This window comes from Colobus angolensis, unplaced genomic scaffold, assembly GCF_000951035.1.
Source record: "Colobus angolensis palliatus isolate OR3802 unplaced genomic scaffold, Cang.pa_1.0 Scaffold112, whole genome shotgun sequence".
NCBI lineage: Eukaryota > Metazoa > Chordata > Mammalia > Primates > Cercopithecidae > Colobus > Colobus angolensis.
In genome coordinates, this window is record NW_012112253.1 from 1,457,905 (window position 1) to 1,475,565 (window position 17,661).

The 17,661-nt window shown below is 46.9% G+C and overlaps 1 protein-coding gene across 1 annotated transcript in view; it reads right to left on the reverse strand.

The window, feature by feature from the left end:
* The window catches only part of PCSK6 (proprotein convertase subtilisin/kexin type 6), a 149,335-nt gene that overhangs the window by 72,271 nt on the left and 59,403 nt on the right, over positions 1-17,661 (reverse strand). Inside the window, exons 11-13 of the mRNA XM_011958127.1 lie at positions 16,336-16,436; positions 11,255-11,358; positions 8,996-9,113 (exon numbers count right to left, since the gene is read on the reverse strand). Coding sequence (XP_011813517.1) covers positions 8,996-9,113; positions 11,255-11,358; positions 16,336-16,436 — 323 coding nt within the window. The remainder of the gene's footprint in view (positions 1-8,995; positions 9,114-11,254; positions 11,359-16,335; positions 16,437-17,661) is intronic.

A 17,661-nucleotide genomic window follows, 5' to 3' on the forward strand; every position in this document is an offset into this window, starting at 1 on the left:
CTGCATAAAGAAGGCTGGGTTGGGTGTGATCCTTCACCAGCCCCACTGCTGCTGCTGCTGCTGCCTGCAGGGAGGCTGGCTGGGGGCGGGAGCACTCAGCTCCTACAGGAGTTAATGGCCTCACTTGGTTTGGTTTTCAAAGCCAAGCTCTTACCTTCACCTGGGGGCTAGAAGCTGAGCGGCCTCCTGGAACAAGGCTAACTGTAACAATTAGTTTTTATGTGAAATCTCTTAACTGCTAAATTGCTCAGTAACAGGCCACCAGGACTCCTAATTCCTGTAAGTTCTGAGGCAGCGCGGAAGCCTAGGACAGCTACTACAGGAGGGCACGCTGCCACCTTCCTGACATGCAGTTAGCTCCTCACACATTTTATTTCTGTGGTTGCTATTGAAACCATTAATCTAACATCCCAAATTAGAGTGCTTTTATTAGAAAGAGAAATAAAAGAGGAGGCTTCAAAATGTTTCATGATCATTGTGCTCAAAATTTTCTGTATTTCAGATAGAAACTCCAGGAAGAAAATAAGGAAGCCACCTATCAAAAGTCATCACTTTAAAAAATTAACTGCAAGACAGAAAGTAGAACAGTCAATGAAAAAAATAGAAGTGGTTCTCCACCCTACAGTTATTTCTAAGGTAACACTGAAAATGCAAGTCGACTGCCAAGTAATTTATTTTTTAAGTTAAACAATGTGCAGAGATGATCACTGTCACATGAATACAGCTACATTGTACTTTAATGATGAAAATTGATTTAGAAAGATCTTAAAGATCCCCAAATAACTGAAAAGTGTCTTCTGCTATTAACTTCTGAAATTGTGGTCTATGTACATAAAGCCATCTTCCTAGGACCCTAAAGGATTCCAAAGAGTTAAATGATCCTGCAAGACCTGCCTGGAGACTGAGCGTTGTTGAAGCCAGGGAGATGGCCAGACTTGGAAAAGATCACTAATGACAGCAAATGCCACGTGCCATGGAGCCACATTTCAACGTTAATTGCTCTGGTACTTCAGATGATCTCCATTCATCCTAAATGCTCTCCAGCCGCTCCCTTCTCCTGAGGAGGTGAAGGCCTACCAACAGTAGCCATCCTACTGACTTCCTAGGAACTCCAGACCACAGGTATGTTGGTCTCTTCCTATTTTTTTTTTCCAATGCACAATACTATCTAAGAGCAAAAATAAATATTTTCAAGTAACCGAGTGCCATGGGAAACAGGAAGGCAGGACATGGGCTGAAACCCTCCGCCTCCAGCTCCCCACTTTTCCTGTTCTACCTGGGAAGCTACTCCACATCAGGATTTCTCAATCCCTCCTTGAAGCCCTCTCCCCAGCTTGGCTTCCTGGGCCAACCCGGATCCTTGCACAAAGCACTTGTTTTGTTCCTCACTGGGCCCGTGACTGTTCTAGGGCCATGTTGAGAGACCCTCCAGAATCAGGAGTTGGTGGCATCCTGCCAGCTGCTGCGCTGGCACCTAGCTTGGGGAGGAGAGGCTAAAGCACTGAGGCCCATTACAGCAGAAGGTCACCCAGGAAACCCTTTCACAGACTCGTTAATGGAAGTGAGTGGAGCAGCAAGAGTTAATTGGGACAGACTTGCTAAATAAAGCAATAGGAAAGCCAGCAAGTCTGTCAGAGGGCACAGAGTGCCTTTGTGAGGGTGGCAAGAGGCTTCTAAGTCACTTCTCAGACCTGTGTTCCAGGATGCATGCTTTCAACAAGACAGCCTTTAGGCTCTGAGGTAAGCTGCTTCATTCTATCTGTGGGCCTCCTTATTCATATGGGTTCAGCCTGAGAATTTTCCTCAGATGAAATTACTTTTTTTTTTTTTTGAGATGGGGTCTCACTCTGTCCCCAGGCTGGAGTGCAGTGGCATGATCTTGGCTCACTGTAACCTCTGCCTCCCGGGTTCAAGCAATTCTCCTGCCTCAGACTCCTGAGTAGCTGGGATTACAGGCCCACGCCACCATGCCTGGCCAATTTTTGTATTTTTGTATTTTTAATAGAGACGGGGTTTCCCCATGTTGGCCAGGCTGGTCTCAAACTCCTGACCTTAGAAGATCTACTGGTCTCGGCCTCCCAAAGTGCTGGTATTACAGGCGTGAGTCACTGCGCCTGGCCAAAATTACGGTGGATGATCAAACCATAGCACATCACTTAGGTGAGAAATAAAATTTAACTAAAAAAAAAAAAGTTAATCCAGTACATTAACTTACACAATGCTGTCCACAATTAATTGGGCCATAAGGTGCTTTAATATGTAATGCTTAAATTTATAGCATACTCTTTCTTCTATATTAAATGAGGGGACTGAATTAGCTGGCTTTAAAGATGCCTTCCAATTCTAACAGTCTACAATTCAACCTGAAGGGGAGTAAAAAAGACAATAAAATATACAGTCAATTCTCATTACTCACAGATGCTGTATCTGCATATTCAGCTAGTGCTAACATTTATTTGTATCCCCCATACCAACACTTGTGGCACTCTGGTGTCATGTGTATCAGATGTGTGCAGAGTGGTAAGATATGAGTCTTATCCCCAACAAACACACTCCCAGCTGAGGTCAAACAAGGCAACATTGCCTGTTGGTGCAGCTCTCATACTGTAAACAAGTGTCCATTTCCGGCCAGGCATGGTGACTCACGGCTGTAATCCCAGAACTTTGAGAGGCTGAGGTGGGCAGATCACTGGAGGTCAGGAGTTTGAGACCAGCCTGGCCAACATGGCAAAAGCCCATCTCTACTAAAAATACAAAATTAGCCAGGTGTGGTGGCACGTGCCTATCATCCCAGCTACTCAGGAGGATGAGGCAAGACCATTGCTTGAACCTGGGAGGCGGAGGTTGCAGTGAGCTGAGATCACGCCACTGCACTCCAGCCTGGGTAACAGTGAGACTCCATCTCAAATAAAAACAAGTGTCTGTTTCACAGCGTACTTAGTGCCACATTTTTCACAGTTTTGTGCTGTTTTTTGTTTTTCAGAGACAGGGTCTCACTCTGTCACCCAAGCTGGAGTGCAGTGGTGCGATCCTAGCTCACTAGAGCCTTGAACTCCTGGACTCAAGCGATCCTCCCACCTCAGCCTCCCAAGTAGCTGGGACTACAGGTGCAAACCACCATGCCTAGCTCTGTGCTTTTCTGTTGGTGAATTCACTGTTTGAAATGGCCCCAAGTGCAGTGCTGAAGCACTGTCTAGTATCACTAAGCATGAGAAAGCTGAGATGTGCCTTAAGGAGAACACATATGTGTAAGACAAGCTTTGTTCCAGCAATGAGCGCTAGTGCTGTCATCTGTGAGTCTAAAGTTAATGAATAAATAATCTATGTTAAATAAGCTGCCTTTAAACACATACACATAAAACAGGGTCTGTATTGATAGGCTGGCAAAAATGTGACCAGAGGCTCACAGGAACTTAACCCTGTATCTCTCCTAGGAACAATGCTTCAGTATTTGCTAATTCAGTGTTCATGGTGACTTTGTAGAACAGTACCATGAATAGGGAGAATCAACTGTATTCAAATTCAAATCCTAATTTTAGAACTAAGTAGCCTTTACAATCTGGGGGAAACAAGTTTGCTTCAAAACTAAGCCAGGAAGGACAAGGGCTGCAGGAACACAGCCAGCTAGTTAAGTTTGCTCGCAGCTACAAGGGGTACCAGGAGGCAGGAAAAATGTTGTGGGCCCAATATGGTTACCCCCAGGGCAGGACTGCACAGCACCCCACGTTTTCTGAGGACACCCAGGCATGCTCTATATAACAGTGGGCCAAGAGGAGAAACCAAAAGTAAGGGCCTCCTGTGGTACCCAGGTATGCACTGAGGTCAAATGCCCTGGAGGGAGAGGCGGGGTAAGGTGAGGAGGGGATGTGAGAGTGGCAGAAATCTGCATAGTTCTGAGACAACCCAAAGAAAGGAAGGGCTTTTGGCTTCCTAAAAAGATGTCAAATCAGGCTGTGTGCTTGAGCACAGCAGGGAGCTTGGCTGACCTGTGTCTGATCCGCACAGGCACTCCATCAGACTGCTGGGCTCCTGGCCTCACCTGCTTGCCTAGCTGACCTGCCGCAGTTGAGCCACCAGCAGCTGTGCTCTTAGGCACTGGCACCTGGCCAAGGCTGGAGGAACTTCTAGGCAGCCAGGGTCAGGGTACTTTATCATCCCTGCAGGTGGTGTACCCAGCTAGCTCCTGGCACAGAAGTCAAGGAGGTGAGGTCTTCTAACGGGTGGGCAGGTTGCTCTACTTGGCTCAGTATTGCCTGAGTTCCTACCTAGAGGGGCAAGGTGGACTCTGGAGACAAGCAGCCTGCGGTAGCAGTTCAACCCTGCAGCACCCCAACTCTGGGCCTAAGTTCCTCATTCCTTTGTGCCTCCATTTCTTCCTCTATAAAATGGGGATCAAGATAGTACTCTAACCTCGTATGTTTATGGGGGAATTTTATGTAAAGTGCTTAGAGCAATGCCTGGCATACAGTAAGTGCTTTTATAATCACAATCCATTATCTCTCATCCACAGCCATATGTCTTTATAAATAGAGTTGTTTTAAAATGACCACCATATGCAGTCTAGTTTAACGAAATTCCAGAAAAGCAGGTAATATGTGGATAATCCAGAGTTAATTCCTGAACATCTATAAAAAGATTATCTGCTTTACAGATACTCCTTGATAGTCAAAGCCATGCATTGGCTTTTGGGTCTGAAGTATCTTGTGTGGGTGTGGGTGTGTGAGAGAGTTCTTTAAAAGACAGGCCAAACTAAACTGTAAGCTCTGTCTGGACAGTAACCTTCCAAACCAGCACAAACTAATGATGTGCAGGTAAGTTCTTATTGCTTTGTGTTGGCTTAAAAGACCCTGTTGTGGTCTTCCCAGCATTGAGGTGGGAGTCATGCAGATCACAAATTGTTTCCCAGGAGCCTGGATTTTCAAAGCAGTGACAGAAGTACTGGCTAGAAAAATCAAGAGTTAAATAGAATATTTAATATTTGGGCCTCTATTTCATTAATTGGAATAATACTAAGCTTAATTTTCTTTTTCATTGAAAGAAAAGCTATAAAAACATCAACTTTATCCCTCTATTTAATACACACAGATTTTAAAATCATTTTGCACAGGCAGATGCCACTGGTCATGATCCTATGTACCTTCGTTTAATTGACAAAGGTTCTAAACAGACGGAAACCATTTGTGCCCAGGAGTAGGTCAACATGCCTCTGTCTATGAGTTTGATGATCACAACAGAGGCCCACGCACAGCTTGCACTTTCATCCAGTGCTATCCTGGAGGACACTAGCAAGTCACTCTCTCTCTTTTGCTAACAGTAGCTGTCATTCAGTTCAAGTGATTTCCTCTTGCCTCTGCATGTAGATTTAGCATTTCCTGAAAGCTGCCTATGATGGGCCCTACCCCATGTGGGCTCCTGCAGAGGTGGTTCAGACATCACTACCTCGGTTCTGGGGCTCAGACTGTTCTAGGGTAGGGTAAACACCAGGCAGTAAAGAGACTGCCCAGCACAATCCCATGGTGCCTCGGAGCAGGGGGCCTGGTTCCTTGATTCTCACCCAGGCCCAGCCCTACCTGAGGTCCCCTCTCTCTTCATTTTCTCTACCCTTCCAGGGACTTCTTCTTATCTTTCAGGTAGATCCAGACAGAGACAGGCTCAAATCCCACAGTCCCCAAATGTGCAATGTCCAGATGAGAAATGCCAGAGTATCACTTGGGGTCCCCTTTTGGCTAGTCCTTTTCACACCACAGATGGTCTTTTTTTAAGTGATGGAGCTGCCTCCTGAAGGGGACTGCTTCTGGTGGGTCTGGCATCATGGTCCCAGCTCCTTCCTCTGCAGCCCTCACTGTGCTGTGCTGATGGCCCTTCTGTGCCTTTGGGCCTGAGCATGACTCAGGGGCAGGCAGGGGCTGTGATGCCAGCCACTGGGGCAGCGTTGGAGACAGCAGCTCAGCAGGACGACACGGCTGACGAGGCACGAGCTCTGTGCAGTCATTCGGGGGCACTGGATGCAATGCTAGTCTGGGAGCACAGGCTGGGTGCACACGAGGGATGTGCAGAAGGGGTGGCCCGTTTGACTCTTCCTGTCAGTCATTGCCATGAGGACAGTCTCCCTGAACCATGATCACATCCCAGCCCAGCGCTGGGGGTAGAGAGAGGTGCCTGAGATATTCATTCCTGCCCCTGTGCATGACCAGAGGGGTGGATATGTGAACACCCCAGCCCCTCTCCCTCAGGACCATGTGTGACATTACCATAGACCTGGCAGGTGTGGACATATGACCCATCTAGAGGACTCCTGTACTTAACATCCAGTGAACACAGTTGTCTGACCTTTGGTCACACCAGGGTGGCATCCTCTCCTGTTCAAGAGAAAAGACAGTCACCATATCCCACACAGTGCACACAAATGCACAAGAGATGGGTGTATAAAGAGGCATACACACCCCCTCTCTGTCTTCCCTCTTGTTCTGCCCTTCACCACGGGAAGCAGCTGAGGGCAGGTTCAGGACATTCAGAAAGTCCTAGGATTCCACCATGAGAGGAAGAAACCAGAATGAGGCCAAGAGAGTCGACAGCTGGACCCAGAAATGTGCGTGGAGGGGGGGGCAGTTAGAAGAAGATGGGAAAATGGCTGTGTGGGAACACTTCCTTTTCATTTTCAGCCACGTGATCCTAGCAGCTGGGAACCCCGATGGGGAAAACTTGCATAGCCATGGGGATACTCGCAGCTCAGGTGCAGATGACCCCGACAGGCAGGCTGGCAGGCAGGCAGGTTCAGGGGCAGAGCTGGCTGGAGCTCCCTGCCAGGAGGGGAGACCCACCGGTGGTGTGAGGCATCAAACTCTGCTTGGTAACACCACTCTCTCTGGAGACCCTTATGTCCTCTGCAACAACCATGTTACGGAGTTAAGCAAGTGGTTTGATAAGCAAGCCGTGTGAGACGGTAGGCTGGCTGAATATTCCAGAAAGAGTCTGAAACTGCTAACGGTAAAGATGACTTTTCTTTAGAAACAGAAGTCTGATTCTTCTCCTCTCTTGGAGTTTGGAGGGTCCTTACTTTCCTCAAAGGACAGGAACAATGTTACACTGTATGTTACGGCGGGTTCCCTCAACCCGTGCTGTCTAGACTCCGTGTGCTTTCACTTAAAAAACAGAATAAAATAAAAATAAAAACAACCACTCGCCACCTAGGCACCACTCTGCCATCTTAAAACGATTTCTGGCAGGAGAAGAATGCTTCATTCAGGAGCCGCCCTGACGGGGACACCAGCGGAGGCGCCGGGGCAGAGGGCAGCCCCCGGGTCAGGAACCAGACCCAGGAGCCCACCTCCCTCACCTAGCCTTTGAGGGTCCAGGCTGCAGGCATTTTCCAACAAACACAGAGAAGGCACAACCTCCTTTATCTCAGAGACTCTCCCCCTTTTTTTCAAATTTGATAGTCTAAGGCTCCTCAGAGAAATGGATGCCTTAAGAAGTCAAGACTGAGGCTTGTCGGGTGGCCGGCTGACCTGTTGGGGCCTGGAGTGATCACTCAGTGGTCAGTGTGCAATAAGCCATGGGAGAAAAAGGTAATTTTTCAAAAGATCCCTCTGTGGCTGTTCATCCAGCTGCTCAGCCAACACATACTCTCTGCATTCCTACCATATGCAAGCCTTCCACCAGAAACATTTTTCTCAACTATTTGTGGCAAAAGAGTGTATTATAAGAGTAGAAGCATATTCAAGGAAGAGGCATCTAGAGAGTGATCTGTATTTGTTGATAAAGCAACATATCATTCTTTATCATCGCATCACTACTTTTTCAAACACACGTTTTCCAAATGGAACAAGTAGTTATGGGAAAAATGCACTCCATTCTGTATCAGATACAAGGCCCAGAGAAACACCGTTCTCCTTAAAAGAACCGCTGTGATGGCAGAATTGGAATAATCTGATTTCCTCTCCTAGTGGGGTAGGGTTCTTGCTTTCTGATTTACCTTATGGCTGATTTTTTTAAAAAATAAAAATTTTGGCCAGGCATGGTGGCTCATGTCCATAATCTCAGCACTTTGGGAGTCTGAGGTGGGTGGATCACCTGAGGTCAGACCAGCCTGGCCAACATGGTGAAATCTTGTCTTTCCTAAAAATACAAAAAAATTAGCTGGGCGTGGTGGTGGGAGCCTGTAATCCCAGCTACTCGGGGGGCTGAGGCAGGAGCATGGCTTGAACACAGGAGGCGGAGGTTGCAATGAGCCAGGATCATGCCACTGTACTCTGGCCTGGGCAACAAGAGCAAAACTCGGTCTCAAATGATCAATCAATCAACGAACAAACATAACAGATTTAGAAAAACTCCAAAGAGCAATTCTGGGTGTGCCCTGCACGTGGGAGAGAGATGAAACCAGGGCCCTTCTGCTCAAGCCTTGTTAAAAAATTCCCATCGCTGAAGTCTGAAGAAGGTTGTACAGGGCCAGATAAAAGCCACACAAAGCTGCTATGATAATAAGCAGTACCCCCACAACCCACAGCAGAGAAGGGGCTGACCCAGCCGCTCCTGCTCAGGCCAGGTGGATTCACAGTGCAGGCTCCCAGGGCTGGTTAGGCTGGGCTGGGACTACAGCTCCAACCTCTAGCTGGTGGTGACAGAAAGGACACTTGCAGCTACTCCTCATTTCACCCTTCTGGGAGGAGCGGATCCCCAACTTGGTCTGATATGCTAAACATGGGTAAGAATTTCCAATACTAGGCTGAGCGATTCAGGCTGAGGAGCTGACCCCCTATCATGGAGCAATCTGCTACAGAAGGGGAAGAGGCCTCAAAACAGTGGTGGCTTAAGAAGTGATTCCTTTCCCAGCTGTACGATCCACAAGAGAAAATGCAGACATGTGCAGGCAGGCACCGTGCACATGCACATGTGCACAGAATGCATGTGTAAACACCTCCAGCCACACCTTACAGCAGAGTCAGCTCCAAACCCACATGTCTGAGAAGTCACTGATAACACAGCAGAGCCTTACCTGGGTCTCTTGTCCGAGGCGGCCACACACATGTGCTGCGATGGCACCGCTGTCCACTTCTTTGCCTCCACAACGAGAGCTTCTGCGTCCACCAAACCAAATCCATAGAAATGGCTAACTGAAAAGACAGGCCCTTCAGAGCCAGGCTCTCCTGCCTTGCCCAGGAAGGGAGCAAGGCTGGCTCTTGCATCTGCTGGGCCCCATGGAGGACAGATGGACTATAACACTCGAGGTCTCCTCGGGGTCCCAGGATGCAGGATGGGTCCCTCTGAGGGTTGCTCAAAGGTCCCAGCTGCTTCTCTCTCTCTGAACCCAACTCCTTCTGTTTAATTTAGGAGTGTGGGTCAGGAAGCATGTCCCGTTTTGGTACAGAGAAGAAGTGCTGAGCAGGTCTAGGACTTCCTTTTTTTGAGACAAGGACAGGTTTCTTTACATTAAAAGGGCTTGTCAGCGTCTATGCTCCCTGAATCTTAGACCAGACAAGAGAAACAAAATCTGAGACCTCTTGGTTCACACAATTACCACGTGCCCAAAATGCAGTAACACAAGGCTGTGCTTATCTTTTTTGCCATTTTTATTTCCCTGCTGAGTTCCCAGAGCATTCCGGGAAAGCAGCATGGCACAGCACAGAGACAGGCTTGCAAACTGGCCCGGTCCAGTATTTAATTTGGCCAGGGCAGGGGATTTTCAAAGTTTAATTTAAGAGGCAAGGTCAAGAACTAGATACAATCTATTTTCCTATTTAATTAGGCCAAAATTGAAATGTAGGTCAGCTCTTGTTACAGCACACCACTACCACCAACATTCCCGCAAAACAAAGATCAACTAGGCCCAATCAATGGCCTCCTTATTAAAAGGAATGTCCCTTGGCACTTAGGGTAACTATGCTTGACCTGTATTTTACAGATAGTAGTATCAGACTTGCTGTCAAATTAGTTAGACCTGAGCTTCAGAAAAGGTTAAAAAAAAAAAATTCCTCCCTAACATAAATACTATGGCCAAATGAAATATTTTTCTGTATACCTGATAAGAAGTCAGGTAAACAGGTCGGGCACAGCGGGGCTCATGCCTGTAATCACAGCACTTCGGGAGGCCAAGGCAGGTGGATCATAAGGTCAGAAATTCGAGATCAGCCTGGCCAACATGGTGAAACCCCATCTCTACTAAAAACACAAAAAAGAGTTGGGCATGGTGGCAGGTACCTGTAATCCCAGCTACTCAGGAGGGATTACTTGAAGGAAAATTGTTTGAACACAGGAGGCAAAGGTTGCAGTGAGCCGAGATTGTGCCATTGCACTCCAGCTTGGTGACAAAGCAAGACGAGACTCCATCTCAAAGAAAAAAAAAAAAAAAGAAAAAAAAAGAAGTCAGGCAAACAAAGCCAGTGGCACTGTCCTATAATTACCTGCTTCAAAGGCTGCAGATAGTTGGTTTAATCAAGCCCTGACCGCGGGTTGATTTCATGGTACCTAGGTCTATATCAGGCTGGGCTGAGGGTAGAGGCCCCACTGTCCTATGATTTATTTTTATAACATAGGGGCTGGCCAACAGAAGTTTTATAGTTAGAAAGTAACTTACAAAACTGTCTTATTGTCCTCATTGTACAGATGAGGAAACTGAAGGCAAGTTTCAAAATCACAGAGCTACTCAGGGCTAAGGATGCAAGTTGCCCTTAGGTGGCACACAAACAAACAACATTTATTTTAATAATTATGGATTTGTTTTAATGCACATTCGAAAAAATACATAACTACATATCAAACCTATGATTAACTAGATGTAGTAGTTACTACATTCCTTTTAAAATACATTCTTTATGTCAAAAAAAAATAGTGAGGGCAGTAATTTTTGTTTTAAGAGATGGAGTCCTGCTGTGTTGTCCAGGCTAGACTCAAATTCCTGGGCTCAGGCAATCCTCCTGCCTCAACTTCCCTAGTAGCTGGGACTATAGGCACACATCATTGCTACTGGCTTAAAGAGAACTATGAGTAAATATTGGTATAGGTGGTGTCTGGGTGTGGCAAAAGTTATAGAGTTTAGGAGACCCTAGACTCTTGTGACCTGAGGATTCTTCCGTAATGTCAGTGTGAGCTTCCAGGATACTTTTCTTAAATAGCTGTGCATGTGTTTAAACTCTTGTGACACACAATTAATAATAACAATTAATACTATTTGGAGATTCCTTTTAAGGAATTCATAACACCTCTTCCTATACATTCCAGGATCACCCCATGGTCCACTAGAACGTCATTGCCGCACCTTTATGACCTGCGCCGTTCACTTTCCAGTCGCTCGCTTTCAGGTGGGCCGGCCGGGATGTCTTCACTAGCAGGTGCTGGACGTCCCTCCAGGTTAACTGGCCGCTGCAATGACACAACACACCCTAGAGTCCATACAGATCAACAACAGCAGCAACACAAGCCACTCAGAGGTAGGAGGTCGGGAGCCAACCCGTGTCTGAACTTGAGCAAGCCCCTCAGGCTAAGGATTGCATTCCTTGGCAAGGGTTTATTTCACCATCTCTTTGTAAACAAGTTTCCAGCAACTAAATCCCAAGGAGAAAAAAGGTTCAATGGGTGACCTAAAATTCATAAGCATTAAAAGTGTAGCCTTGCTGCCAAGCTCTGCTTGAGTTTACACACAGCCACATGGGAAATTCTGAAAATACATATAATAGTAAATGTTTATCAACTACTTGGGGCTATTCTTCACCATAATAAGCAAATACTACAGTGCCTAAGAGTACATTCAAACCATGATTGGCCGAGATTCCATCCTGTGTGGACCCACTGGCTGCAGATTACAATTCAAGATTTTAGTACATGATTCTAAATTTATAAAATATTCATTTTGGGGAAGTAGAAACATTTCATCAAAAGAATATAACATGCCACTAATGTAAGTAAAAACACAGATGATTTTTTAAAAAATTCTAAAACACATGTGCTCACCCTTGCTTTTTGTGTGTGAGACAGGGTCTCGCCCTGTTGCCCAGGCTGCAGTGCAGTGGTGTGATCTTGGTTTGCTGCAACCTCAACCTTCTGGGCTCAAGCAATCTTCCTACCTCAGCCTCCCAAGTGGCTGGGACTACAGGTGTGCACCACCACACCCGGCTAATTTTTACATTTTTTGTAGAGATGAGGTCCTGCTATGTTGCCCAGGCTGGTCTCAAATTCCTGGGTTCAAGCAATCCTCCTGCTTTGGCTTCCCAAAGTGTTAGGATTACAGATGTGAGCCACCACACCTGACCCACTTTTTTTTTTTTTTTTTAACACCTCTGAAATCCAGATCCATCTTATGATCTGATACCTCTTATACGCCCCTCTGCCCACAGCAACCAGGAATGGGTTACATTGCCTGGAGGTGCTGAACTCGGTCCTGCCTATTCACAGTGTCATTTTCGGGTCTAAATAACTCTCAGCCTAAAAGAACTCTTCAATAGTTACAAAAATTCTAAGAGATATGGATGTATTGTATAATTGGCAGCACTTCCGGTTTCTGTGGTACATAAAAAGGGTGCATCTTACAACTTTCTGGCATCTTGGATTCGATGAAATATAGTATGAGAGTAGTATAAAATAAGAGCATTGTTCCTTTCTTCTAATCAGTATTAATTGCTATGGAACTGGATATTTGAACATACAAGCTTTCTGCAAGGCTGTTTTAAAACATGGTAAAGATAACACCTACATGTGATCAGTAATAAAAGGAATATATTTTTGCCCTATCAAACAGCCAAGTGAAAAGAAAGATGTATGGGCTCATGGTTCCAGCTGCAATTTGACAGATAAATACTTACGGATCTTTTATTCCTTTTTTAGTCGATTAAATGGATGCCTACCTAGGACTTTCCACTCAATCAGAAAATTAACCAAGAATAAATGAGCATCTCTCGAGTCCAAGGCTCTCACTCCCTAATATCACAAACACATACTCTTTCTTTCCAGACCATCTTCCCAGGGCTCATCGGGATGGAGGTGACCAAAAGCACAAGCCGCAGGCTTGTCTTGGTGCGTGTTTACTAGGAATGCGCGCCATGCCACATGTGCTGCCTCAGGGAATATGACCCTAGGAACATGGACAAAGTAAAATCGGAGGAGCTGCTGCAGCTGAGGGGGAATGGGGATGCAGAAGAGAGAGTGCTGAAGTGCCCAGCTGCCTTGCCCTCCCCAATGAAGCCTGCTTGGATGTCACAGGTATCTCTCCAGTGGCCCACTCTGTGTATGGGTGTGTGAAGATGTACAGAACACAAAATTTACCATTTCAACCATTTGTAAATGTACAGCTCAGTAGCACTAAGTACATTCACATTGCTCTGCTACCGCCACATCCATCTCCAGAACTTCTCACCACCCCCAAACTGAAACTCTGTCCTATGGGACACTCAGTCCCCATTGCTCCCCTTCTCCAGCCCCTGACAGCCACCATGCTACTTTCTGTCTCTATGAGTTTGATGGCTCCAGGTCCTCATGTAAGTGGAACCATACAGGATTTGTCTTATTTCCCTTAGCACAATGTCGTTGAGGGACCTTATCATAATCTGTATCAGAATCTCCTTCCTTTCAAGGCTGAACGATATTCCATGGTGTGTACAGAGCACACTTCACTTATCTCTTCATCCATCACGGACACTTGGGTTGCTCCCACCGTTCAGCTGTTGTGAACCATGCTGCCATGAACATGGCTGTGCCAATATCTACCCGAGTCCCTGCTTTCAATTCTGGATATACACTCACAAGTGAGACTGCTGGATCGTCTGGGGAGTCTGTTTAATTTTTTTAAGGAAGTGCTATACTGTTTCCTATGGCAGCTGCTCTTTGCCCCCTCTTTGCCTGTTTTCCTATGAGGAGCTCACCCATGGCGTTAAGTCTTGGGGTACACTCCTTCCCTGGGCTCACACTCTCCAGGCTCCAGCTCTTGCCTCCCCTGATTTCTCCAATGTGTTCTTGCTGCTCCTGGCTGGTCACTGGCTTCCTTGCTGTCTCTCCCCATCCATGTCCCGTGGCCCAGTCTCCAGGCCCTTCCCTGCCAGGCACACCTGTTCTCCTCCTGCATCCACTGGCCTTCCTGCAGCCCACATGCCAACCTCACTGTTAGGGGAGGATTCTGAGGCCTCAAGTAGCCCATGGCCACGCACCCTGGTGGAGAGGTCACAGGTGCAGGCTTTGGAGTTTAGACAGTGCTGACATGGCCACACCCCATGCTGCCCGTGCAACCTGGCAAGTTACTGCTGTGCGTCAGCAGGGCCTACTCAAAGACGGCTATAGCCAGTCCTCCTGGAAATCTTGAATTTAGGTGCCGGGAAGCATGACCTTTGGAGTGGAGGACAGAATGGGTCCAGGGAGTGAGAAAATTAGGAACCATTTTCTTATGAAAAAATCTATTCTATTTTTGACTCTAGCAATAAAATCACAAATATAACTGCATGGAAAATATGTCTAAGAGATGATGTTGAAAATGTTTTTTGATGAAGAAGGGATGTTTGAAAAGTACCAAGACTGTCCCAAAACCATTGGACTCCCTTTGCGGAATTCCAGCACATGTGGGTCTTCCTTCATTCTGGCTGCATGCTGTCTGGGGGCCCTCCCCAGACTCTCAGGGAGCATCTCCACCCAGAACCATCTGGCTTTGCCCCAGTTCCTTCCACAGCAGTAGTGAACAGAGACAGAAGGCAGTCCTGAGGCCAACCAGAACAGGTGAGAGCTATCCCAAGCTGCAGATCTGCTCAACCCAGGCTTTCAAATCCCCAGACATCAACTGTTCCTTCCCTGACCAATCCTGTAAGTGTAAAATGCTTTAGATTGACATTGTTCCAAATGATGTTTGCCTGATTCGTCACCTGTATGTTTCCGAGGAGGAGCTAAAATGATGAGGAAGATGACCGTCTGAGCTTTCATGTGCCCACTGACCAAGTTTAAGGGGACAACATGTCCCGAAGCAGGGTTTGTTTTCTATTTAGCTCTTTGCATGTTTCCAATAAGGAATGGAGGAAAATACAGCGCAAGGAAGGGTAGAGCATGCAAATTTGAGTTTCCACACAAGCAACTAATTACTTAGAATTTTTAAAAAGAGCCTCAGGACACAGAAGCTAACATTTTGGCCTGGAAATTAAAAATATCAAACTGTTTCTTCATTAAATTGGTAGCATTTGAGTGTTATGCTCAGTTTGTCTTGTGCAAATCCACATGCAAACATACGTAATTACAAGCATTTAGGCATCCCAACCATTCTTTTTGAGTTATTTAAAAACTCATCTACAACAGATGGCTACTGCAGAGGGCTAGTTTGTTCTCTTCCAGTTGTGATGACTAAAGTACAATTTGGTTTTGACCCTATGATTGCATGTGCAGTTAACTTGCTTTTCTTTCTGAACCAACGACACATACACAACTCAAGAGTTTTTCTTGATTGTCAATTTACAAGTGAAAGTTCCTAAAAAGAAGCTAGAGCAACCTAAAGTGTGATCTTGGTGTGAGGTGCAGAATCAGAGGCAGGCCTTGGGCTCTGGCCCAATGAGCCCCCGTGTCCTACAAAAGGTAGGAGACTTGGGCTTTAAGGAAGAAACCACTTCACACCCATCAGGATGGCCTAAAAGAAGGAAGGAAATTTTGATACGTACTACAAATGGGTGAACCTTAAAGACATTACGTTAAGTGAAATAAGCCAGGCACAAAAGGACAAATCCTGTGTGATTCCACTTACACGAGGCACCTAAAGCAGACAAATTCATAGAGACAGAAAGTAGAATGGTGGTTGCCAGAGGCTAAGGTGGGGGTCAATGGGGAGTGTTATAGGCTGAATTATGTCCCCTCCAAAATTTATTCATCGAAATCTTAGACCCCAGTACCTCAGAATATGATTATATTTGGAGATAAAGCCTTTAAAAAGGTAATTAACATAAAATGAGATTATTAGGGTGGGCCCTAATCCAATATGACCAGTGTCCTTATAAAAAGACGACACAGCAGAAGGGGACAAGTCAGCTTTCTGCAAGCCAAGAAGACACCAACCCCGCTGACACCTTGATCCAGGAATTCCAGACTCCAGAACTTTGAGAAACTAAATTTCTGTTGTTTGAGCTGCCCAGTCCGTGGGACTCTGTTACAGCAGCCTGAGCTGACTAACCTGGGCAGCTGTAGCTAGGGCTGCAGGCATAGGGTTTCAGCCTGGGAAGAAGACAAAGCTCTGGGGGAGGGATGGTGGAACAGGGCACACAACTCAGCAAATGTGCTTAATGCCACTGAGCTGTCCACTTCAACATGGTGAAAATGGCAAATGTTATACGTATTTTACCACAATATGAACTCTTTCTTTAAAAAAAAAGGGAAGTGGGAACTTACTTTGCTTCTAGAGCCAAGGCGATGATGCCAGCCACCATGGGGGCAGAGACTGAGGTCCCGGTGTGGCCATCGGTACAGCGCTGACGCAGATCGGTGGTGACCTGGGGAGAGACAAGCACAGTGAGGCGGTGATGACAGACAGGCTAATTCACCCTCTGGAGAAGGCAAGGCTACTTCAGGTGCCACTAACTGGCAAGCGTGACCCTGGGTCCCAGGAACAAATAAGGTGTTAGGCAAATGCATCTCTCAGCAACCACAGGTTTCCACAACATCTGGTGCTCCCGGCTAAATCACTTTGCAGGAAGACAGGTAGGGACAAGGAGGCCAGCTGGGAGCACAGACCGGAAGCTTTGATAATAATAGATCAGCTGGTTCCCTCTCTACTGCAGAAGCTCATGTGGAAAAAATGGTAAAACAACATGAAACCAAGAAGCACCCCACAAGTCCTCCTCCCTGGGTCTGCTGGACTTTGTGCCCTGTCACCAATATCCAAGAATACCCACGGCAAGACCATCAGAGTCCACACTAGTGACCCCTAAGTCACCCCCTGACTTCAGAGCAGCTGGAGGTACCCAGGTGGCTGAGAGAGAGTTTCCGCCTTTAGCCAGCAGGTTATAAGTAGGTCCTCCACCAGGATGTCCTTCTGAAGAAGCAGATCAACCTGGCGTGTTCTTGACCTCCCAAGACCTGCTGTGAAGGGCAACAAGGCAGGAACGGCTAGCTGCGGGCTCTGCCTGCCCTCCTTGGAGGCACTGGTCCAGGCTGGGTGTGGGATGGATTCTGGACCTCACTACCGCTCAGGCTGATGTGTATCTCCCTTTGGACTGAAATGGGAAGCAGGTGCTGGGGGTTCAGCCTGTGTGGGTTCAGCCTGTGTGGGTTCAGCTGTGCTAGGTGGGATTGTGGCCCCCATCATCTTTGTCCCCTGGTGTTATTCTGATGAGCTTTGCAGATGCAGTTAAGGTTGGTAGCCAGCCAGCCTTAAAGCAGGAAGATTATCCTGGATTCTCTGAGTAGACCTGGTGCCACCACAGGGCTCTTCACCTTGGAAGAGGAAGGCAGCAAGGCTGTCAGAGAGAAGAAGCATTAGGACTGGACCCACTGCTGCTGGCATTGAAGAGGGAGTTGAGGAGCAAGCCAAAGAATGTGGGTGGCCTCTAGAGGCTGAGAACGGGCCCCAGCTGACAGCCAACAAGGAAACGGGAAATTCAGTCCCAGAACCACAAGGACCTGAGTGTTGCCAACACTGCCAACAGCCCAAGTGGACAAGGAAACAGACTCTCCCTGGAGCCTCCAGAAGGAACCACAGCCCTGCCAGCACCTTGG